This window comes from Nuphar pumila, chromosome 13, assembly GCF_984573655.1.
Source record: "Nuphar pumila chromosome 13, dmNupPumi1.hap1.1, whole genome shotgun sequence".
Classification (NCBI taxonomy): Eukaryota; Viridiplantae; Streptophyta; class Magnoliopsida; order Nymphaeales; family Nymphaeaceae; genus Nuphar; species Nuphar pumila.
In genome coordinates, this window is record NC_143261.1 from 57,126,171 (window position 1) to 57,152,356 (window position 26,186).

Genomic DNA, 26,186 nt, shown 5'->3' on the forward strand with positions numbered 1-26,186 from the left:
ATTTCAAGATTTTTAATTCTTAAACTGTAAATAATCTGCCTACATGATTTTTATCGTGTGTTCTACCATATATAAGCTAACACATATAAAAATATCAACCATAAATCTAGAATAATTTGGGAGGTATAATTTTTACAAAAATATGCAGCCTACAAAGATTTTCTATCGAGACATAAATTTTGTGTCGGCTTGCGGAGGTCATATCTCTAAACCCGAAACTCATTGAGCTCAATTTTTTTTTTAATTGCTTCTGTATGTCAGAAACATTTTTAAATTCATAATTTATGGGTTCATCGACTTGAAAACTATATTTTTCTTTACAACAGATCGAAATAAAAATACATAACAACATGCAGTTTTTAAGAAACACATCAAGAACTTTATGTTTTCATCCAAAACACTAAGAATATGCAACCAATGATTTTGATTCATCAAAAACATATCATATTTATACATAAATATATGTAAGCATGTTACATATATGTAACACAGAAGTATCATGCATATCATGAATTAAACACAATAACCAACATTTTTACTTAAGATAATATATTTTTCTCAAAATTGATTTTTGAAAAAGGATTTTGAGTTTATAAAAACATCCAAACAACTTTATAATCCATCAAAATCATATTAACTCCAGGCATAAACATATCCAGCATGTTACAAATATCAAATCTAACTTATAACATGAATTTAAATACGAATCTACATCATTTTTCATTAGAAAATAGGTTAAATTGCTTCTGCAAATTAAAATGGATATTATGAAAGCAAAATAGGGTTTTAAATAAGAATATAACATAAATCGAACCATAGAAACACAATTTCATGTTTGATCGACCTATCCTAAATTCTAAACATGTTGAATAATGTAAAATCTTGTACCCCAATGTGAATAAAAATAAGTAAAATACTGCACACGTGAATGAAGATCAAAATGCAACAAAGCTCTCTCGAAAACACGAAAGAGATCAAAAATATCTTCTTTAACGCAAATGGTTGTTGTCTAAAGCCAAGGTACAAACCTTGTATCAGATCAAACACCTAAAAACAAAAGAAAAAATGAGTATGATGGGATATCAGATCAAACACCTAAAAAATGAGTTAATCCGAATGACTTTTGTTATCAGGAAAGTCCTTATTTCTCTAACTTGTTTATTGAAATGTTTGAAAATAGTAACAGAGTTTATTGCTTTGCTAGTGCTGACGTTGGTTTTCAAAAATGCTGTTTAACATCTATAAGACTTTAACAACACTTCTCAATTATTAATTGTGATATTTTTAATGACATTTATCTCATACTTCAAATGAGGTTTGCATATAATGTATATTATATATAATATATATTATATATAAAATATACATTATATTCTATGTTGTATATATAGTATTCTATGTTATATAACTTATATTAGTATTATTATATACGGGCTGAGCCAGGCTGCAGGCAGGGCACGGGCTGCCCGGCCCGGCCCAATCTACTAGCATTTAGTCGGATTGCTTTTTAAAATCGGATCCAACTCCGAATCCGATTTCGTGAAGGCCTTTGTTTGGAATTTTACAAGAAAATAGAGGCTATATGTGGAATGTCAGAAATGTGAGGCCCATGCCTGGAATAAGGGGTAAAATGTTGGCCTTAAATGGGATTTTCTCAAATAAATACGAAGGAGAGAGAGAGAGAGTACTCCAACATAAATACGACGACCAATTGAAAAAAACGTCGTTCCCTTGTTTCCTGAGAGAGAGAGAGCCGAACTATAACCATCAACATTACGAAACGAAAACAGGTTCAACCAACATTGAACCTACCGGGAAACCAAACACGGGCCCAAGACATGCCAAGGAGCCCAAAAAAGGAAAAAAGAAAAGTAGCGAAGCAAGGAGAAAAGGAAGAAATAAACAAGAAACAAATACAGTTAGGCGACGAGCATCATCCTGGATCATGAATGGTCCCTGGAGGCAGATGGTGTTGCAGATCAGGGATGTTGATGCGGAGAATGGCGTATACGTCCGCCAAAATAAGGTTCACCATTTTGTTGAACACTGTTGGAATATGCTGAAAAATAGCGTTGTTGCGAGTCATCCATACGGCCCATCATGACGAGAGCAGCCAGGTTCGCCAAATAATACGCCATTTGTTGGAATGACGAACTTGTTGAGGACCCCACAACAAATCGTTGGCGAACGATTCCTGGCGCACACTGACCCCCGGCTTATTCCAAGTCACCTTAAAGATGTTTTGAAAAACAAAGCACTCCCAGAAAAGGTGGAAGGCAGATTCTTCAGCCGCCTCACACAACACACATTTACTCGGCAGATGAAATCCGATGGATTTGAGGAAGTTGTCTGCACCCGATCGTGTAAGATTAGCCAAGCCAGGAAACATGATCTCGGAGTGGGACCCTTGCCCCAGATCAGGTTCGTCGGAAACCGGTCCACCCCCGACGGAAGGAGAGTGAGGTAGCCTTCTTTTGAGCGGAAAGATCCGTTCAGAGCAAGGTTACGACCAAAGAACTGAGTCTGTGAGTCAATATTGCCATTATAAGACAGAACTGCAGACCATGCTTGGATCCATGATCGTCGAAGCTTTGACATAGTTCGCTGACGCACGCTTGTGGCCCCCACCAAAGATTCTACACCACCGTATTTAACTAGGAGCACGCTTGCACACGGAGACCCAGGTTGGTGTGCAAGCCAGCTCTGCTTCACGACAAGAATCATACTCCTCAGCCGAGGATCCTTGATTCCCAAACCCCCCCTATTTGGGGGTAGTCGTAGAGTGTCCCACCCTATTAGGTGGCGCATGTTTTTGGGACCTCGCCCAGACCACAGGAAGTGCGTCACTACCTGAGCTATCTTCTTACTAACCCCCATCGGCATCAGGAACATAGACATAAAAAATTCTGGCATAGCAGAAAGAACGTGCTTGATGAGAGTTAGTCTACCCACGATAGAAAGGTATGATGCTTGTCAGCTCGATATTTTTTTCTGAACCCTTTGGATAGTGGTACTCCAGGCTGCCGTTGATACACGACTGATTTGAAGCGGCAGACCCAGATAAGAAAAAGAGTTATTCGAAACCGAGCATCCGAATATCCGCTGGCCCATGTCCAACATTGATAGAGGGGCGTTGACCATGGATAGACAACACTTCTCGTAGTTCAAAGATAGACCTGACATCGATTGGAAGAAAAGAAGGACCAGCTTGAATCTTAACATTTGTTGGATGGAGGCCCTTCCGAAGATAATTATGTCATCAGCGTAGGTCAGGATCTGACTACGACACTCTTGAATACCGAGAGATTCAATTAGATCACCCTCCACTGCTCTCTTAACCAAAACCACTAGGCCTTCAGAGACGACGTTAAAGAGTAGCGGAGACAGAGGACATCCTTGTCGAAGACCACGACCAAGTTTGAACTGTTTTTCTTTTACCCCATTGATCTGAAACTGAGATTGGGCATTGGTTACCAGCTCTTACACCCAGCTAGAGAAACGCCTACCAAAGCCCAAGTTTGCCAACATGTTGAAGAGGAACGGCCAATGAACCGAGTCGTAAGCTTTATGAAAGTCGAGCTTCAGGGTGAAAAAGGCCCCCCCGCTGATCTTTAGGGAGTGCAACACTTCTGTGGCCAAAATGAAGGAATGTTGAAGTCTTCTGTTAGGAATGAAGGCGAATTGTTCCTCCGAAAAAATCCTAGGAGCAATTGACCGCATCCTGTTAGCTAAGACCTTTGCGATAATGCGATATAAACTCCCTAACACTGATATAGATCTAAATCGCGAGATATCCGATGCGGCTTCCTCCTTAGGAATAAGCGACACAATTGCTAGGAGAGAATGAACCGGCAATCGGCCATTACGATGAAACTCAGCGAAGACACTAAGAATGTCACTCTTAACGCATTTCCAGAATATGCGAAAGAAATCCACAGGATACCCATCAAAACCTGGAGCTTTCCACCCAGACGACTCCCGCACCGCCGAGACGATTTCTTCTTCGGTGAACAACCCCTGAATCGAATTGGATAGCACTCGATCCATGGACAAAAATAAAGATGAACCCATATTGCCACCTACAGCTTGGTTGCAGGAATACAGGTTAGAAAAATAGTTGGAGATAGCATTGATTACCTAATCGCCCGAAAAGGAGACACCATTGATATACAGAGTGTGAATCGCATGTCTTCGATGCCTGTGAGACGCCAAAGAATGAAAGAACCTTGTATTCCCGTCACCCGCTTTAAGCCAAGTCACCCTTGACCGCTGCTTCCAACGAATCTCATCCTTAAGATGCCACGATTGCACTAGAAGAGTCAACTCGGCCGATCTAGCATTGAGACATTCAATATCTGATGCATTCATATAGGGCGTATCCAAGAGAGACTGATTGATAGAGGCCAGCTCTCGCTCCCAATCCCCCAGATATGCAGATCTTTGTGAAGACCCTGACGGGGAAGACGATCACTTTGGAGGTCGAGGGCAGCAATACCATCGAAAACGTCAAGGCCAAGATTCAGGTGCTTTGGAGGCACAGGAGATCACACCTCCCTCTCTTTTTTTCTCTCTCTTCGTGCCCTTTCTTCCTTTTTTTTTCTTCTTTTCATTTTGTTGGGCGCTTTTGGTTTGTTGGTATTGCTTTTCCGAGGGATTTGTGTCAGGAGCAGGAGGAGAAACCGGTGCTCTGAGTATGAAATTTGGTTTTTCTTTTTCTTCTTTCTCATTTCGGACTACCGTTTTGCTGATTGGTAGTGACATACCCATCTATTGATTCTCTCTCTCTCTTGATGGAAGGGCTCATGTTTTTGGCTCTTAATTTTCGTTTTATTTTTTGTGGTCTTGCTTTTAGAACAGAAAAAGGGTTCACAAATCCATCTTTTAGCTCCCCTTTGAAGGAATGTGTTGGGTTTTTGGATTACAAACTTTACATGGATTAAGAAGTTGAGGTTTGGGCCTTTGTGTGGTTCGGTTGGTTTTCTGAGTTTCATCTTTTCGGTCTGATTTCTGAGACGGAGATTTGGTTTATGACGAACTAATGAGTTCCTTTCTGTTGTTCTTTTTGTTTTTCAATGGATTCTTTTGGTCCTATTCCCTCTTTTCAATGTTCCTTCCATTGTTTTCTTCTATTGGTTTTGTGGGTGATAGTCTAAATAGAGAATATGGGTGTTATGTTTTCTTCTGGATAAAGAAGGCATTCCCCCTGATCATCAGAGGCTAATATTTGCAGGGAAGCAGTTGGAAGATGGGAGGACTCTTTCAGATTACAACATCCAGAAGGAGTCCACCCTTCACTTGGTTTTGAGGCTTAGGGGTGGAACGATGATCAAGGTGAAGACACTTACCGGGAAAGAAATAGAGATCGATATCGAGCCAACCGATACCATCGATAGGATCAAGGAGCGTGTGGAAGAGAAGGAAGGCATCCCGCCTGTACAACAGAGGTGTGGTCTCTGTGTTTTTCACTGATTGCCGATGGGTTTATCTGATCACTTAGTTTAGAAAGAATTGTGTTTTCTTGGTTGAGCATTTGCGTGTAAGTTTTTGTTTCTAGTGTCCCTTGTTGGATATTATAGGTTACGGATCCAACCCGCAATCTGACCCGGTTTGACACCATGTTAGTGGGTCACATAAGTGACTGGATGATGGAGGTAGTGGGTGGGAGTTACGTGAATGTGGAGAGACCACATTCACGTAACTGCCCAATTCTCCATTATAAATATGGGATTAGGGGCTACGAAGTTGATGAGAGTTCATAGCCATATCCTGCCCAAACTCACTTCTGCATTCAAGCTTAAAGCAGAACAGGGTCCTGCTCACCGTCGACATAAGGCCTGGGCTCATTGTGGGCGTCGATCGGCTGAGGAGAACGCCGAATCACCTACACGATCAATGGCGAATCAAGGTACGCTCCCTGTCTATTTGTTTTCACAGGGTGATCGCCCAACATTGGGTTATGGGCCCACAGCCACGCATTTCCGCTGCGCGTGGCCGTGTAGGGCAATTTGGCGTCGGTAGAGTCGCCGTGGGGCGACAACCACCGATTTGTTGCAGACTGTCGCTGTGGGGCGACAGTCTGTCTTCACCGGCAAATGTCATCGAAAAGGGCGACATTACATTCCCGGTTTCATGGTTTCAGGCAAAACTCATAAAAAAAAATGTACGTTTTTATACCTGTGATCGGTTTTGCCGTCGCCGGGAATATCGCCGGAGCCGTCGCCTGATTCTGTAACCGGCAGATGTAGAAAAGGGGTTTAAAAAAACCCACTTTTTTCTCTGTTTTTCCTTTTTCATCATCGGGCGAAAGGCTTTTACCGGAAAACAGCAGAGCTGTCATCGGCGGTCTTGCCGGCGCCCTGGATACCCCACCCCATAGCCGGAGTTACCTGCAAAATCGGCGACAATAAAAAAAAAAATCTATTTTAACCCTTACCTGTCGCCGGGGAGGAGGTGGTTTCGCCGGGGTCACGCCGTGCGGCGATTCGCCGTGGAGGGGCAGCCACTGGCCGGCGGCATCCTTGCTGATGTCACCGGGGCTGCAGCCGGACTGGCAGGTGCTGCCATGCATTTCAGTCATCGGACGGCAACGCCGTGGATCGTCGTCGTGGGGCGACGTCTTCTGTCGGGGAGGGCTGACGCCGGACCAGCGTCACCGTGGGGTGATGCAGGTCGCCGGCATTTGCGTCGGTCGCCGTGACGGCAACGTGGGTCGCCGTGAAACCGGAAAAAGGGGAAACTGAAAAACCTTTTTTCGGTTTTCCCTAAAACCGAAACAGAAACCATCGGGTTTCTGTTTTAGGTTTTAAAAATCGGACCGGATCGGGTTCGGAGACCCGACCCGTGGACAGACCCGATCCAAACCCTTTTGGATGGATCGGGTCTGCATTTTTTTACTTTTTGGATCTGACCCGGACCCATAAAGGTTCCGGGTCTGGGTCTGATCCGGAAAGGATCGTGTCCGATCCGGGACCATTAAGGACCGGGTCGGACCCGGATCCGGTTTTATCCGGGTCGTACCCGGGGTCCTTTTCGGACCGGGTCGAACCCGGTATCCGGTCTGGACCGGGTCATAGCCGGGTCCATGTTGGTCCGGGTCATACCCAGATCCATGAAGGACCGGGTCATACCCGGGTCCATTTTGGACCGGGTCGAACCCGGTATCTGTTTTGGACCGCGTCCGACCCGGGTCTGTTTTGGACCGGGTCCGACCCGAGCCTGTTTCAGACCAGGTCTAACCCGGGTTCTGTTCGGGCCGGGTCTGATCCGTATTATGTTTGGGTCGGGTCAGACCCGGATCCCATTTTAACCGGATCGGATCCATGCAAAGCAGGATCCAAACACTATTGAGACTGAATCGGATCAGAAACCTGATCTGACCCTTTCCGGAACCGGTTCGGAGCCGTTTTTGACCGGTTCTTTCCAGTTTTTCACCGGTTCCGGGATGCTGAGACCCTGTTTTCATAAATATAAAGAAATACAGGGATTTTGGAATACGGTTATAGGGTTTTATGAACTTTTGTTCATATTATGTATCGGTTTATAAGATTCAGAACCGGTTCGGACCCTTAGATGACCGGTTCGGGGCGTTTTCAGACCGGTTCAGAGTGTTTTAAGACTGGTTCCTACATGAGGACCCTGGGTTTTACCCATATGAGCATGCTTTTGTTATTTTTCATGCTTTATAAAGTATTTATTTTGAATAATGCATGTTAATTCATGTCTTTAGCGTTGGTTAAGTTATGCATACTGATTTTAAGCATGAATTATAACTAAATTTATGACAATTAGTTTATGCATTTGTGTTGTAGTATGAACTGATATTATGTCATGAATATACATGCATTAAAATGTGTGCATGGGTGTGCTCCATAATACGAATAGTTTTTTTTCGGTAAAAGATTTTGATTAACCGATTCAAGTAATCACCATAGTGATCTGAGTCGTGTTAATTGAGGATTCTTTGAATCGTATTAAGATTCGTAATTATGATTGTGTGTGAATTTATGAAACATCGATTCTACCCAAAGGTAGGTCGTTGTGTTCCAAATTTACACAGGGTGTGATAGTAGATATGAATCCCAGCCCATGAAGCGTGTTCGTACCCAAAGGTACAGTGCTGAATTGCCTCTAGATTCATGATCTACTAGTTTCACCAACTGAAGTCAATTCCTTGAGAATTGAAGAGACGAAGCAATTATGAGTACTATCGTTTTCACCAAAGTGAAACGATAATGGCTGAACTATGCTTGTCTCAGAAAAGGTGAAAATAAAGGGTCTCACTTTTACCTTTTCAACACGAGTCTCGTTTGAGCAATAATAGTAACATCTTTCCGTTTTTCGTTCCTTTTATCAGGTTCCTTCCATATCAACGGTTCTAGTAGTATCCCTATCTTAGACGGATCGAATTTTTTTGATTGGAAAGAAATTGTGTTATTCACTTTGGGCTATATGGATTTAGATCTGGCCCTTAGAATTGACGAACCTCCCACTCTTACAGAGCAGAGTACAGCTGATCAGAAGGCTGCCTCTGAGAAGTGGGAGCGCTCGAACAGACTTAGCCTGTTGCTTTTGCAATCTCGGGTGGCTAAGAACATTCGAGGCGCAATTCCTCACTGTAGGACTGTGAAGGAATTTCTGGGAGCCATTGAGGCTCAGTTCGTCACTTCTAATAAGGCAAGGGCCAGTACCCTCATGTCCAAATTAGTGTCTATGAAATATGCTGGTGATAGTCACATCCGACAGCACATTTTGGAAATGAGGAATATTGCGACTCAACTGAATGACATGAAGTTCGCCATCTCTGACTCGTTTTTAGTCCATCTGATCTTAACCTCGTTACCTACTGAGTATGGACCCTTTAAAATCTCCTACAACACACATAATGATGAGTGGTCTTTTAATGACCTCTTGAGTAAGTGTGTTGAGGAAGAGGAGAGGTTGAAGGGTGAGAGGGTGCCAAGTGCACATATGGCCTTTCATAAGCATAAACAGAGGTCGAGGCCAAAGAAAAGCTCCTTCAAAAAGAAGAATCAGAAGAGAGCCACTGGGGAGAGTTCAAACTCTCAGGCGAAAGCCAAATCCCAGTTTGGTGGCCCTTCTATAAAGTGTTTCTTCTGCAAAAAGAAAGGGCATAAGAAGGTGGACTGTTTGAAGTTCAAGAAGTGGATCGAAAATAAAGGTAATAAGTCATTTGTTTCTCATGAGTGCAATTTAATTCATGTTCCATTGCATAGTTGGTGGATTGATTCTGGTGTCACGGTGCACATTGCCAACTCTTTGCAGGCATTTCTGAACAAAAGGGAACCAACGGAGCATGAAAGAAGCATCTTCTCAGGAAATAAGATGTGTTCGCATGTCAAGAGCGTTGGGACCTGCAGAATTGTGTTGAAGTCGGGATTCATGTTGGATTTGGTCGATACATTTTATGTTCCATCTTATAGTCGGAGCCTAATTTCAATTTCAAAACTTGATAAGTTTGATTTTGTGTTTAAATTTGAAAAATCTGAACTTATTATTATGAAAAATTCAATGAATATAGGTTCTGCATATATGTGTGATGGTTTGTATCGATTAAGAACCAAACTCCAAATTCAGGAATCTCACTCCATTGAGAACACAATGATTGGCAATAAACGTGGTCTAAAGGATGATCAATCCTATTTGCTTTGGCATCGGAGGTTAGGACATATCTCGAAAGAGAGAGTCCAAAGACTCATGAAAGAGGGAATCCTTGGATCCCTTGATTTTACGAATATAGAGCCATGTGTTGACTGCATAAAGGCTAAGCAGTCTAACACATACAAGAAAGATGGCAAATGCAGCAATGGAAAGTTAGAAATAGTGCATACGGATGTCTGCGGCCCTTTTTCACCGTGTTATACGGGTGAAAAGTATTTTGCCACCTTTATAGACAATTACTCATGGTATATGTATCTCTACTTATTATCTGAAAAATCAGAAGTCTTTCAGGATTTTAAGGACTTCAAGAAAGAAGTAGAGAAACAAATCGGTGAAGTTATTAAGGTTGTCAGGTCAGATAGAGGTGGCGAATATTATGGTCGTTTCACTGAGATGGGACAAAAGGAAGGTCCATTAGCGCGGTTTCTAAAAGAGAAAGGCATTGTACCTCAGTATACCATGCCTGGTAGTGCTTACCAGAATGGTGTAGCTGAAAGGAGAAACCGTACGCTTAAAGAAATTGTTCGAGCGATGTTGAATCACTCAAATCTTCCTTTGATCTTGTGGGGTGAAGCTCTTAGGACTGCAGTGCATATTTTGAATAAGGTTCCTACGAAGGCTGTTCAAAAGACTCCTTACGAGTTATGGACATGTAGAAAACCTTCTTTGTCATATATGCACATATGAGGATGTCCAGCAGAAGCTAAATTGTATAACCCACATATAAAAGCTTTTGATCCTAGGACAACTAGTGGTTTCTTCATTGGTTATCCAGAAAGATCAAAAGGCTTTAGGTTTTATTGTCCATCTCATACACCATAGATAGTGGAAACAGATAAAGCAAGATTTCTTGAAAATGGTTCTGTTGGGATAGATGCATCTCAAAATATTAATTTTGAGGAAATGCAGGATTCAGGTTTCTCACCTGCTAAGGATAATGACCCGACTTTCTCTATCATTGTTCCTTCGAGTAATGTAAGAGAAAGTCCAGTCAATAAACATCAATCCCAACTAGATCCGGTTGTTGATGAGGATATACAACAACAACAGGAAACAGAGGTTCATTTTGACCCACCTGTAGCACCTGTATGGAGGTCCACCAGAATTAGGAAATCTGCTATCCATCCGGACTATGTGGTGTATTTACAAGAGTCAAATGATTTCATAGACATTGATGAAGATCCCTTCACATTTGCAGAAGCCATTGAAAGTGAAAGATCAACACATTGGATTAATGCCATGAAAGAAGAGCTTGACTCTATGGCAAAGAACCAAGTGTGGGATCTTGTACCTCGACCTAATGGAGTTAGACCTGTTGGTTGTAAATGGGTTTACAAAACCAAAACAGACTCTAAAGGTCATGTGGAGAGGTACAAGGCTAGGCTTGTTGCAAAAGGTTTCACACAGATAGAGGGCATTGATTATAATGAGACTTTTTCTCCTGTCTCAACTAAAGATTCATTAAGAATAATCATGGCCCTCGTAGCTCATTTTGATTTAGAGCTGCATCAGATGGATGTGAAAACTGCCTTCCTGAATGGGGATCTGGATGAGGAGGTATACATGCAACAACCTCCTGGTTTCAATATAGATGACTCAAATAACTTAGTTTGCAAATTGAATAAGTCAATTTATGGACTTAAACAGGCCTCCCGTCAGTGGTATAAGAAGTTCAATCAGGTAATTATGAACTTTGGATTCACTGAAAACATTGTTGATCAGTGTATTTACATTAAGACTAGTGGGAGTAAGTTCATAATTTTGGTTTTATATGTTGACGATATTCTTCTTGCAACTGATGATTTGAGTCTTTTACATGAAACAAAAGATTTTCTTTCCTCTCATTTCGATATGAAAGACATGGGTGAGGCCACTTATGTCCTTGGAATTGAGATCCGTCGTAACAGAACTAAAGGTGTCCTTGGCCTATCTCAGAAATCCTATATCCTTAAGGTTCTTAAAAGATATGGGATGGAGAATTGTTCTCCTAGTTCGGCACTTATAGTGAAAGGGGATAAATTGAACTTGAAGGACTGTCCTCAGGATGATATTGCGAAGGCTCAGATTGATGCTGTCCCATATGCTTCAGCAGTTGGGAGTTTATAGTACGCGCAGACCTGCACTCGACCTGATATAGCATTTGCTGTGGGAATGCTTGGTAGATATCAGTCAAATCCAGGCATTGCGCACTGGAAGGCAGCGAAGAAGGTCATGCGCTATTTACAAGGAACGAAAGACTATATGTTGACCTACAGGAAAGCTGACCATCTAGAGGTCGTTGGATACTCTGATGCGGACTTAGGAGGGTGTATTGACAGTAGAAAATCCACTACTGGATACATTTTCCTTCTAGCGGGTGGTGCTGTCTCATGGAGAAGCGGAAAGCAGTCTACCACTGGTGCTCATACCATGGAGGCGGAATTTATTGCTCTATACGAGACTTCGTCACATGCCATTTGGATAAGGAACTTCATTATGGGTCTTGGTATAGTGGAATCTATTGAGAGACCACTAAAGATCTTTTGTGATAATGAAGCAGCCGTGTCCTTTTCAAATAATAACAAGAGCTCAACATCGTGTCGACACATGGAGTTAAAATATTTTGTTGTTAAAGAAAGGACTGAGAATCATCTGGTATGTATTGATACAATTCGGACGAAGGAAATGACTGCAGATCCCCTTACTAAAGGGCTAGCACCGGGATTGTATTCCCAACATGTAAAGGGGATGGGTCTTTTTGATTCCTTCTGATGTATGACAATACATTATGTAATCACATTTGTGTTTATGTTTTGATTCTCTAAAGTTTTGTGTTATTGTTGATTTTGCATAAAGAATCTCTCATATGGGTTAGAGAGAATAGCAGAATAACAATATTAAAGGACCAATAGAATAGGTGAGAGACCAACCTATTCATAAAGGTAATTTCTTTACATGCCTAAGCACTGAAGGTGAATTGTAGTGTAGTATAAGAAAATATGGCATTTCATAAAGGGGTGTTCATATCCTTGACTCATACGATTCATCCTTGTGATAAAGGGTGGCATGTGAACCCACATGAAGAATTAAATCGAGATAACGGTATACACCTCGATTTAGTACACTCTTGGTGTCAATGGGTCAAGTGGGAGAATGTTGGATATTATAGGTTACGGATCCAACCCGCAATCTGACCCGGTTTGACACCATGTTAGTGGGTCACGTAAGTGACTGGATGATGGAGGTAGTGGGTGGAAGTTACGTGAATGTGGAGAGACCACATTCACGTAACTGCCCAATTCTCCATTATAAATATGGGATTAGGGGCTACGAAGTTGATGAGAGTTCATAGCCATATCCTGCCCAAACTCACTTCTGCATTCAAGCTTAAAGCAGAACAGGGTCCTGCTCACCGTCGACATAAGGCCTGGGCTCATTGTGGGCGTCGACCGGCTGAGGAGAACGCCGAATCACCTACACGATCAATGGCGAATCAAGGTACGCTCCCTGTCTATTTGTTTTCACAGGGTGATCGCCCAACATCCCTCTGATTTATCATCTTGTTATTTGGTTTCACATTGTTTAGCTGTTCTGGAATCTGAATTTCTCTTGTCAACCTTTAATTGGTTTGCTTGGTTATTTATATCTTAAATTTCTTCATTTGGTTTTCTATTCAGCTAATTTTCCTAACTGATGTTTCACTTTTTTTCTCCATCATCGGCATTACCGTTACTGTTATATGTTTCCTGCTTCTTCGATTGTCAAGCTGGGTAACTATCCCTAGTTGGGTTCAAACGTTGCACACCTTGGCTACTATAATGCAACTTTTAATAATCTAGCTATCAGTGTAATCAGTTGTTATCTGTGCATTTGATTGTCCCCTTGGATAGCTGTGCCCAGCTCCCCTCTTTTATAACTGGTTCATATGATCTGTTTCTCAGTTCTATCTATTTTTGTGTGCTGGTTGTAGTGATGGCATTTCATCTCATCCTCGCTGTAATATGTATGGTGTCTTTTGTAGGGGACACAATCGAGTTCTGTCCTGCTCGTACAAATACCTATCAGTGTACAGTGTACATGCTTTATTAAAGACGGATAATGTTAACTTTTCATCTAATTTTCTATTCATATTTTCTTTCTATAATTTGTCGTAGATGGCTTATTGGATTAGAAAGTTTTGGTGTTTGGGAAATTTTGACATTGACCTTCTTTCACTTTTATTTCTTGACATGTGCACATATTTTTGCAAAATAGGGTGAGATGTTGAGTTGCATGTTGTGTGTGTGTGTGTGTGCTCGCTTGTGCACATGTGTGTGGGTGTGTACATGTGTGTGTGTGTGTGTTGCGGGCATGTGTATGCATGGTTGACCAAGAATCTCAGTCAAATCTCAGTTGACCTGCAACTCATGACTTGGCAAGTCAACTCAGCTGACTCGGGAGTTTTTTCTTAATATATTTAAAAGTACAATTTTTCATGAAATAAAACTATATATTTAAAATATTCAAAAAGTTATGAAAATGTAAAAAGAAGAAATATGATTAACATGAGAAATTAGAAGTCACATATCATGTCATTTTTAGTGGTTGTTTTGATAACCAAGTATATCTATGAGTACCAAATCAAGTACAAGTATGTCAATTAGATGCATGTGGAAAAAGTGTAGAATGCTGTAAAATAATAAGGTATTGGATTTACAAATTTAATCACATGGGACATGGAGATATTCAATTAATTGCATCTACTGTTAGATTGCAGCGCATAGGGAGAAATCTGCCCATGTCAAAAATCACAACTTTTCGGTTGTAAAAGGACTTTTTCACCCTTCACACGTGAATTTCCTTTGATATGTGAACTTCCCTCTCAAATATCCAAATATGTGAATTTTCTCTTACACATTTGCGAATGTCCTTATGCTTTCACATTTGTGAATGTTCTGACCTTCACATGTGAATGTCCAAATGTCTTCCTGCTTGTGCTCTTATGTGATTTATAGTAAAAAGAGTTTGTTGAAAAAAACTGACACTCCAAAAGCACGATGGGCATTTGGCAACACTTCAAAAGTATCACTAAAGCCTTTAGCAAAGCTTTTGCCTTTAGTGCCGCTTCAAAAGTACATATTTGGGAGAAAATCGTAAAATAAAAGAACGCCGTTTGCATATTTTGGGATAAAATTTGCATATTTGGGAGGACATTTGCATAAAATTTGCTATCTCCCTGGTTATAATTTTGAACAGGGTGCCTAAGAGTGAAATTGGTCTGAACTTTTTAATCTCAATCTCCTAGGTTATTTAGGAAAGAGGACCAAGAGGGATTCACCCCCATCTCCCTGGCAAACATGAGTTTCTATAAAGATCGTTAAACACTGCCATAAAGTCTCTCTGGCATGCTGGCCAAGCCACCTTAAAAAATTCAACAAGGAATCCGTCCACCTACGGGGCCTTGTTGTTGAGGAGTTTTCATTTTGTTTGCTTGACTTCATCTACAAATAAACCCCTGTTCACGAAGTCTTGCACCCTCGAATCAAAACAACCCATGGGGGTCTCACTTATGTCAAGAGAGTCCTCACCCATATTGGAGGTAAAAAAAAGTCACTAACGTATTTTGTTGCCTCCCTTTAGATTTCATCATTCTCATAAAGATGCCCTCCAATTGACAAGGCCAAGTGAAGTTATTTCTTCTAGAGGAAGCGAAAGAACTTAGTGTTTTTATCGCCACAACACATCTAATGTACTTTGGATCTTTGCTTCCATTTAATCTCCTGCCTTGCTCTTCATTCTGATATATCATCGATCAATAGCTTTTTCCTGTCATTTAATCCCTCCACCTCATGTGCATCACCCCGCCATGCTGCCATCTCCCTCTGCATTAAACACAGTTCCTCTATCTGCTTGAATCTCACAACCCCTTCTCCTTTGGATCACTCAATTAATCGAGTTCTTATGTGGTTTATTTTTTTGTGAATATAAGAACAGCCTAAGCGGCTACCTGCGGGTGGGCTCACCATCCTTCTATGCTTTCAACCAGCTTTGGGTCCCTCAACTACCATAGTTCAAACTTGAACCTTCGATTGCTCATCCATCTTACCTCCCATTCGAGCATTATTGACATGTGATCCGAAATGGATATAGGCACCGCCCCATGGTGGCTCGTCCATCACGTAGTCGCTCCCACCACCCCTACTCACAATGAACCTTTCAAATTTCTGCATGCAAGGGTCTCTTCTCCTGACTGACTAGGTATAAATGTTACACCAACCTTGTGAAAATGGATTTCAGAAAAGAGATCTCAAGCCTAGAGGCACGTTCTTAAGATCGCTATCTTTAGAACTTCAATCGCCCCACTCCGGGAAGACCGAAGATGCGAAAAGGGGTTTGATGCGACTGAGTTCCCAGGATACAACTAGGCTTGAACCTCCAGAGAGTCACTGCTTTGCAAGGACAGATGATCTCTACCACACTTGTACTCTGCAAGCCAAATCGAGAAGAAGAAAGAAGAAGATTTTTTTTTTTTTTGAGAGTTGTAAAATTCTTGTATATTCAAAAGACGAAATAGAAGATATTTATAGACTTTTAGAGAGGCCAAAACGTTTTGCGATAAATGAGATTAATGGTCATAAATCTGACGGTTTGAAAATAGGACGAAAAAGACCTGAACGGTCACCCACCTTTGACTGTCAATCAAAGGCCTCCAAAACCGCCCAACAGTCACAATGCAACATTAACTCGATATGCATGCAACTTAAAGCTTTTCAAACGGCCAGATAACTCAAACCGAAAAACAAAATGGATATTTTCACCTCATAAGCACCTCGCACCGCTGCGAGCGTGCAAAGTGCCACATTGCGCCTCAAGCGCCCTTGCGCACGCGCGTGTGCGCGAACGGCGCATCCGTTGCTGCACGATGCGTAGCAACGTCCGCAATCCACCTAAAGAATCAAGGCTTACCAAAGTAAAGAATAGATAACAAGCTCTCTATTTAAACCTCTTGAAAAACTTTTCTCTCTTAGATATGGGACTAAACTTTTTCAAAACTCTTTTGGTAGTAATCATTAATATTTTAAAACTTTCCTAACAATCCCCCACTAGTTTTAAAATATATTTGGCTTGCATAGAAACTTATGCATTAGTGAGAGTGTCTGCATGACTTGAACCCCCACTATTTGAAAGAAAACCTAAATTAACCAAGGTGCTAAGTGGACTTACCTTGAACTTAGCTCCTTATATTGTTAACGGAGTTTTCAATCATACATAGGTTTCCAAAAGTACGATTGTGTGGATTTCATGTTGGCACATTTAGAGCCTTGTGCTTTCCTGGATTCATGAGTGCTCTAGAGAATTGCCAATTCTCATAAGAAACGGCTCACATTTCTACACTCATATAGGTGAGTTTGTCTAGGTGTACTGTAACACACACCTTAGCCTTAAGGCCTACAAACTCATTAAGAGCTATTAGCTCAACCCTCATATTAGTTACAGCTCATGAGCACACATCAATAATGGGCTTACATAAATATGCTCAATATCTGTCATTCACCAATTCATTTCCCATTGAACCTATGCATGTGGGATCTCCAGCGCTCTAGGTTGGGTATCCTTAGGTGATGACTTCATTGGCTTAATTCCCATTCCCCTCAAAGTTTTATTGATGACATCTCTCGAAAGGCCTTTCGTAAATGGGTCTGTCAAGTTTTGACATGACTTCACATATTTCAATGAAATAATATTGTCATCAATCATTTGTTTTATAAAATTGTGTCTTAGACTAATATGTCTAGACTTCCCATTGTATTTCATATTACCTGCTTTACATATAGCTGATTGGCTATCACAGAACATTGAAATAGCAGGTATAGGCTTCTCACCTAGTGGAATATCCACTAGCATATTTTTAAGTCATTCAGCTTCTCTACAAGCAGATGCCAAAGCAATAAACTCAGATTCTATTGTAGAATGAGTTATACAGGTCTGTTTCTTAGACTCCCATGCAATTGCTCCTCCTCCAAGGGTAAAAACCCAACCACTCGTAGACTTGGAATCTTCAAAGTCAGTATTCCAACTTGCATCACTATACCCTTCAATAACAACAGGAAACTCGGTATAGTGAATTCCATAGTCTAAAGTATGCTTTAGATATCTAAGAATCTTGTTCACTGCATTCCAGTGTTGATGACCAGGATTATTAGTGTATCTACACACTTTACTCATTGCATAGGCAATGTCAGGCCTTGTGCAGTTCACTGCATACATAAGGCTACCTACAACACTGGCATATTTTAATTGTTTAACACTAGCACCATCATTAGGAGTCAATTTCATATTTGGATCATATGGGGTGCATGCTGGTGAACTATTAAGATATCCATACTTTGTAAGAATTTTCTCAATATAATGTGATTGACATAATACAATGTCATTTTTATTTCTTATAATTTTGATTCCTAAAATAACATCTGCAACACCCAAGTCTTTCATACAAAACAAGGAAGATAAAAATCTTTTTGTTTGATTTATGCATTCACTATTGTTACCCAAAATAAGCATATCATCAACATATAAACAAATAATAATAATTGAGCTACTATCTACTTTACTGTAGACACATTTATCCGCATCATGAATTTTAAAACCATTATGCACCAGAGAACTATCAAATTTTTCATGCCATTGCTTAGGGGCTTGCTTTAATCCATATAAGGATTTCTCAAGTTTGCAAACTTTGCGCTCTTGCCCTAGCACTACAAAACCTTCAGGTTGCTCCATATATATCTCTTCATCTAATTCTCCATTCAAAAAGGTCATTTTCACGTCTATTTGATGAATTTGAAGCTTATATATGGCAGCCATGGCAATCAGAATTCTAATAGTAGATATTCTGGTTACAGGAGCAAAAGTATCAAAATAATCAATACCTTATTTTTGTTTAAAACCTTTTGCAACCAAACGTGCTTTAAATTTATCGATTGTACCATCAGCTTTTAATTTCTTTTTGAAAATCCATTTGCAGCCAATAGTTTTGCAACCAATAGGTAAATCCACTAATTTTCATACATTATTAGACATAATTGATTCTATTTCATCATTAATAGCTTCTCTTCAAAAGGCAGCATCTTGAGAAGACATAGCCTCTTGAAAAGACACAGGATCATTCTCAATTAGAAATGTATAAAAGTCAGAACCAAAATTAGTTGGTTTTCTAATGTGTTTACTGAGTCTAACTTCAGTTCCTGGTTCATCAACACAATCATTAGAATATTCAATCATGTCATTTACAGGAAGTTCATCTACTATAATCCGGCTGCCATCAAGAAGAGAATCAAATGCATTTTTATGTTCTATGAAAGATGCATCTCTAGATTCTATAATAACATCATTAACAATGTCCAAAAATCTATATGCTTTACTATGTTTAGCATACCCAACAAATGCACATTTAAATGCTTTAGGTCCAACCTTCTTCCTTTTATTTTATGGAATTTTAACATATGCTAAACAACCCCAAACATGAAAATAACTAAGATTAGGTTTCTTACCAAAACACAATTCATAAGGTGATTTATCAGATTTGGAATAAGGAACTCGATTAAGAATATAACAAGCAGAAAGTATAGCCTCTCCCCATAAGTTGGAATGCAAACCCGTATTAAGCAGCATAGCATTCATCATTTCTACAAGTGTTCTGTTTTTCCTTTCTGCTACTCCATTTTGTTCAGGAGTTCTAGGAGCTGATGTTTGATGGATAATACCATTATCTTCACAGAATTTATCAAATTCTCCACCTAAGTATTCACCTCCTCTATCTGTTCTTAAATGTATAATATTTGTTTTAAACCTATTTTGTACTTCAGCTAGATAAAGAAGAAATTTGGAAAATGCTTCAGATTTATGTTTCAACAAATAAACATAACAAAATTTTGAGTAATCATCTATAAAGGTAATAAAGTACCTATTGCCACCACGACTCAAAACATTATCCATCGTACACACATCAGAATGCACTAATTCAAGCAATTTATAATTCTTTTCTACACTAGGAAACGGGAGTCTAGTTAGCTTAGTTTGAATGCATGTCTCACACTTATGTTTATGTTCTATTCTCACATGACACGGAAGAAGACCAAAGTTATTCATATTATGAATGCAACGAGAATTTATATGTCCTAATCATGAATGCCAGAGAAAATAGGAGTCAACCATATAAACAGAAGTAGTAGCTTCATTTATGCTCATCTTGAACATACCACCAGTGGCAAACCCTTTTCCTACAAAGATTTTTCCTTTGGTCACAGTTACAATCCCAGACTCAATAACAATCTTAAAACCATTTCGTGACAGGAGATCTGCAGAGATTAAATTTTTTCGAACTTCTGGAGCATAGTGGACATTCTCAAGTGTTAGGACTTTCCCGGAGGTGAACTTAATTTCCACACTCCCTTTTCCCAGCACTTTAGTTGAGGAAGAGTTTCTCATAAAGAGATTGCATCCTTCCCCCACTACTTCATACGACTTGAACAAGTTCCTGTCGTTTGCCACATGAACAGTGCTTCCAGTATCCAGGTACCAGTCTTTATTTGCAGCCACCATAAAGGTTTCAGAGATTACAGCAACAAGCCTCTCCTCTAACTCATTTGGCTAAGGATCAGTCCTCTTCCATTCTCTGCATTCTCTAGCAAAATGGCCAAACTTGCCACAAACATAACAACTAATTTTCTTTTTATCAGTTGGCTTTTTCCCTTTCACAAAATTCTTTTTGATTTTCTGGATTTTCATGATTTTGCCACCCTTGTTACTAACAAAATTCACTTTAGGATAACCTTCTTTAGGACTCGAATTCTTTTTGTCACGAAGACGAGTCTCTTCCTCAATTCGGATGTCCTTAAGAAGGCCATCTAAAGTAGTTTTCTCATTTTTATGTTTTAGGTGATTCTTATATTCTTTCCAGGAATCCGGCAGCTTCCCAATGATAACAGCAACTTGGAAGTCATCATCAAGATACATACCTTCTCCTTTGATCTTATAGGCCAGTATTTGCATCTCATGAATTTGAGCAAGTATAGGCTTATCATCAACAATAGAAAAATTAACATACTGATCTACGATAAACCTTTTGTTACCAGCATCTTTTGCATTGTACTTGATCTCGGAGAGCATTCCACAACTCTCCAGCCGACTCCAATGGTGAATACAAGTCAAAGAGAGAATCGACTAAAGTGTTCAGGATATGCCCTTTGCATCGGTAGTTGTCAGTAAACCACTTCTCTCACTCTTTCTTCTGTTCTTCTGTCTCAACTTCTCCAGCAGCGACAGTGGGACAAGGCTTTTTGAGAACATAGTCAATATGCAGCTCGGATAGCAAGAAATAGACCTTTGATTGCCACCGCTTGAAGTTTGACCCATCAAATCGATCGAGTTTTTCGAGGTCACGGCTAAGCAGATTGATGGAGTTGGATGTCGAACCAGAGGCCATAATGAAGTTCTAAAATTGTTACACCAACCTTGTGAAAATGGATTTCAGAAAAGAGATCTCAAGCCTAGAGGCACGTTCTTAAGATCGCTATCTTTAGAACTTCAATCGCCCCACTCCGGGAAGACCGAAGATGCGAAAAGGGGTTTGATGCTACTGAGTTCCCAGGATACAACTAGGCTTGAACCTCCAGAGAGTCACTGCTTCGCAAGGATAGATGATCTCTACCACACTTGTACTCTGCAAGCCAAATCGAGAAGAAGAAAGAAGAAGATTTTTTTTTTTTTTTGAGAGTTGTAAAATTCTTGTATATTCAAAAGACGAAATAGAAGATATTTATAGACTTTTAGAGAGGCCAAAACGTTTTGCGATAAATGAGATTAATGGTCATAAATCTGACGGTTTGAAAATAGGACGAAAAAGACCTGAACGGTCACCCACCTTTGACTGTCAATCAAAGGCCTCCAAAACCGCCCAACAGTCACAATGCAACATTAACTCGATATGCATGCAACTTAAAGCTTTTCAAACGGCCAGATAACTCAAACCGAAAAACAAAACGGATATTTTCACCTCATAAGCACCTCGCACCGCTGCGAGCGTGCAAAGTGCAAAGTGCCACATTGCGCCTCAAGCGCCCTTGCGCACGCGCGTGTGCGCGAACGGCGCGTCCCAATCCACCTAAAGAATCAAGGCTTACCAAAGTAAAGAATAGATAACAAGCTCTCTATTTAAACCTCTTGAAAAACTTTTCTCTCTTAGATATGGGACTAAACTTTTTCAAAACTCTTTTGGTAGTAATCATTACTATTTTAAAACTTTCCTAACAATAAAGTCACCCGAGATCTGTAAATCCACCATATCCAACTCAACAAAATCAACAAACTGCCACATACTGCTAGTATATCTTTGTTCTCGGTTGGATTCATAGGTACGTAGAAAATTAAATTTTTTAGTTATGCACCAATTTGCCAAAACTCTTTTACCCTAACAAGTTAAGCTCTTTTTAAAGCAAATATAGTTGGAGCATATACTAATGTGAGCATTAAAAAAATGCTTGAATTTAGCTGTTCAAAATACACCATGATCGAAAATAGGCCTTTGTCCATAACCATACCACTAATACCTTCCCTTCGAACCACCAAAATATCCCCTGATATGCCAATCGAGGAAATAAAATCAAAATAACAACCTCGCCAAATTTGTGCAAGGAAACTGATTTCAAACATTTCCATCTTTGTTTCCGAAATACAAACAATGTCCACCTACTACCATGAGTAATGCAATAACGGCCCCCAAACCATATCTACCTTCCATTTTAAAAAAGAATGCCTCCCGTTCCCACACCCTCATGATTTCCCCCCTTCCATTTTAAAAAAATACTTCTTCCATTCTCCAATTGTTTTGCACCTGGCCTTTAATGCATGAGCACAGCGAACGAGGAATCACCTCCCCCTGCCACTGCTGGAGGGGAACCAACTCGACGATCGGTGAGCTTTCTTGGCCAGACGAACTGGCACCAACAACGGCTTCCTTTCGATGCCAAACCAACCACTGATTCTTGAGGCGGGGCTGCCATTGTTCAGCGATGGCCTTGACAGCCTTGCAGACCCGCTGGTCCCTACTGCCCCCATGACAACAATCTTGCTGGGGGCTGATGAAGTTGTGGATCCAGAATCAGATCCAAGTCCAACAAAAAAGAAGAAAAAGTGATGAGATTGAGATCCAGGATTCAATTGGATCCGTAGTTAGTATTTAAGATTTGAATTTCTGTTTTGGGTTTGCTTTCAAATCTTATCCAAAATTCATGGTAGAGTTGGGGTTTTAGTTTTTTATAAATACTTGTTATGAGAGAGGGATTAAGGGGAGTTAGAATGATTAAAAATGGCTATTTTCTTGAGTTTTATGTAATTTTTAGTTTTCTTTGCTTTTTTCAATTTCAGTGCATATAAATAGTGTAACCTAGTTTTATGGTAAAATCAAGCACTCTTGATTTACATCAGTTGGTATCTTGTGACAATGTCATGAGGTGTTCAAGAAAAGAAAATGACAGAAATCATGGTTGAAGCAAAGGATAAAGTAACAGATTGGCCGACGAAACTAATATCCTTGAAAGCGACTATGGTGGAGATCAGCAAAAGTCTTGCCATGCTGGGATGAACAATTCAATCAAATTAGGAGAAAAACACTATGTTTGAGGCGTTCATGCGATGATTATACGTGATTCGTGGGAAGACACCCATGAAACAAAGGTTTTGACCCTTGGTAACATCCCACTAATGAGCAGCGAAAACGCTCGAGAGACTGCCAAATCTTCCTCTTTGGTACAAAACGATGACAGAGGAGGGCCTCATCCCTCTCCTTCTTTTCTGGCTCCTCCCTTCACGGCGACTCCACACCCTCCCTTTTTGGCCACCTTTATCACCGCTTGGAGGACCAGCCCCGACACACTCAGCTCTTCCTTGTCGGTGGATGAGAACTGACAAGTACCCGTCGCCCTGGCTGATGGGCTCGACGGTGGGTTGCAACTCACCGTTCGACCCTCCATGGACTCAGCAGCCATCGTGCTGGGGCACCCCATTGTCAAATTGCCATTGTTCGGTGGGTTGCCGCCGGATAGGGTACGCTGACAGGGGGCAACCACCGACAGACGGCCCTGAGCCACCGCCCCCCAAGCGACGCCCGACTGCTCATAGGAACCCCTCACACGGGTTCCTGATGTGAATAGGGTTTCGTGGGAGGGTACCCAGTTCATCCTAGGAACCGGTTCTCATAACCGGGTCACGGCAATAACGAATTTCAACACCCAGGACTTGGTTTCGGGTATTTGGGCCTCAGATCATAGCCAGTTTTCATCGGGTTTGACCCCAGACGCCCTACTTTCGGGTAGTGTAAGTCCAGTCCAAGGTATTATACCTCCAGATTAGACCCAAAACCTTGATTTTAGTCTAAATAATTAGATGCAAGCCAAAACTAGACCTAATTGGTCTCGGATGGAGCTCTAGTTCCAATTCAGACCAGCAGACCCAATATAATTTTGGATATGGATCAGGTCTTAACTAGACCTTTTACCCTCAAAGCTCAATCCAATATCTGACATATACCAATCCAATTCGACGATCCAATATCCTCTTTCGATTGTGATCCGGTTCCAAGCCCGATATCATTGCCACCCAAACTTAAATCCGACCCATGAACCGAACCTCACCCAAACCCAAAATCAACCTCTTGAACACCAAACCTACCCACAACCACACATGTATCCTAATTATCCCCCACCTAGGCCTACACAATTAGGGATGGCAGTGGAACGGGGAAAAATGGGATTCGACTGAACCTGCCCCGTTTGGACTGGAGATGGACATAAAACGAGGAATGAACCGGGGATGAAGGTGAAAATCAAAACTTGTATAGAGATGAAGGCTGGATGGACTTACTCTTGCCCCCGCCCCATCACCGATCCCCATTAATGAAATTATTAATATATCTTTATATATTATAAAATCTTCATATATATAAATATGTTCCTAATCTTAAACATTTCTTCTCCTTATTTTCTTCTTAATGCTCTTAAAATAGGAATAAAGTTATTTTGAGACGGGGATGGGGACAGCATCAGGAATGGGTCTAAACCAGTGTTGTGAGAGGCGTACGCCTCAGTACCTGAAGCGTACGCCTCAGTACCTGAAGCGTACGCCTCAGAGCTGAGGCGCACTGTAACGCCCCGGATTTCCAAAACAAAGCTAAGTTAAAATTTTCATGAATTTCTTTTTTTTTTTTTTTTTTTTTCATTGCAGCGGAACTTAGAAAAGCTTTTAGCAGCGGAATAAGACGATAATGAGTCGTCAGTTTTAGAAAACTCCGAGCACGTTGCAGGTATGTGGCCAAGCAACTCATTGACCACCAAAGTGTTCCATTTTATCGAAAACATATGTTTATTACAACACTACTGCTTAGGAAAGCAGTGTAGGTTCAATAAAAAGGAAGCAGTACAACTCTGTCTAGAGAAACCCTGGAACTTGATGCCGCCTTGCTCCGCATATCGCCACGCAGGTTCAACACCTGAAATCCCCATTAAACGGGGTCAGAACCACCGATGGTCTGGTAAGTAGGCAAACACCTATCTGTTCAACTCAAGTAAATGCATAGACCACTCTGGGTCGCAGTTCGTAATACGACGCTCAAGCCTCCATGACTTAGCGTATATCGTACAAGCCTCATCAGGGCTATGAGTTGAACATCCACGCAAGTCGTCATGACTTCGCATGAGCCTCTTCAGGGCTGTGAGTTAGAATAACCTCTCAAGTCTCTACGACTTAGCCTTGACTTCCTCAGAGTCACGAATGGATGTCTAGCTCAAGCCTTTATGCTTGGCACATCCGTATCCTACGAATCTAAGGACAGCTCTCCGAGCTTCACTTAGTCGTACGGATATCAATGGGGTTCTTTCCCAATCGGTCCAGTAGTATACCGACCATGACACCTTCACAAAGGTTATGCAGGACTGACTCAACAACGTCATCCACTCATACATTCAAAGTAGCGCTGTACCTAAGCTAATGCTTTGTTTCGATAATTGCACCTCCCCCTGGGCTTAGGGGACTCATATCTGGGCGACAACGCGACGATCTGGGGGTTGATTATTCTATGTATTTTAGATACCCCAGAGGCCTGTTGACCCCATCCCCCTAGTAGGACGGTACAGCATACCGGAAGAGATCCTTACTAGGTATCCGAATGCATTCTGCTACTGCAGTAGTTGGGTTCAATCCTTAGATATTTAAGGATAACCACGACCTCCATACCTCTGAGTGACGAAGGCCATCAATGAACTCTTTCAGGTTCGGGTGAAATATATGTCACTCAAGGCTGCGCCATCACCGTCTTCCTCGGTGAGAAATTCTGAAAGGGGCCTGCCGGTCTTACAATTACTTGACGAACATTGCATGCCTATAGGGCAGCCTTTGAGAAGTATGTACCCGACCCCAATCAACCACACGGTTTTCACCGTGGAACAAAAGTTTTATTCATATGCATGCTTAACTCTGCTCTCGGCACTTCGGCTTTG

At 41.0% G+C, this 26,186-nt stretch overlaps 1 protein-coding gene across 1 annotated transcript in view; it reads left to right on the forward strand.

Moving 5' to 3' along the window:
• Positions 1–4,430: 4,430 nt before the first annotated feature.
• LOC149818459 (uncharacterized) overlaps positions 4,431–26,186 on the forward strand; it is a 395,444-nt gene continuing 373,688 nt past the window's right edge. The window contains exons 1-3 of the mRNA XM_089986220.1: positions 4,431–4,523; positions 5,158–5,444; positions 25,717–25,767. Of these exons, the coding sequence (XP_089842346.1) occupies positions 4,431–4,523; positions 5,158–5,444; positions 25,717–25,767 (431 nt within the window). The remainder of the gene's footprint in view (positions 4,524–5,157; positions 5,445–25,716; positions 25,768–26,186) is intronic.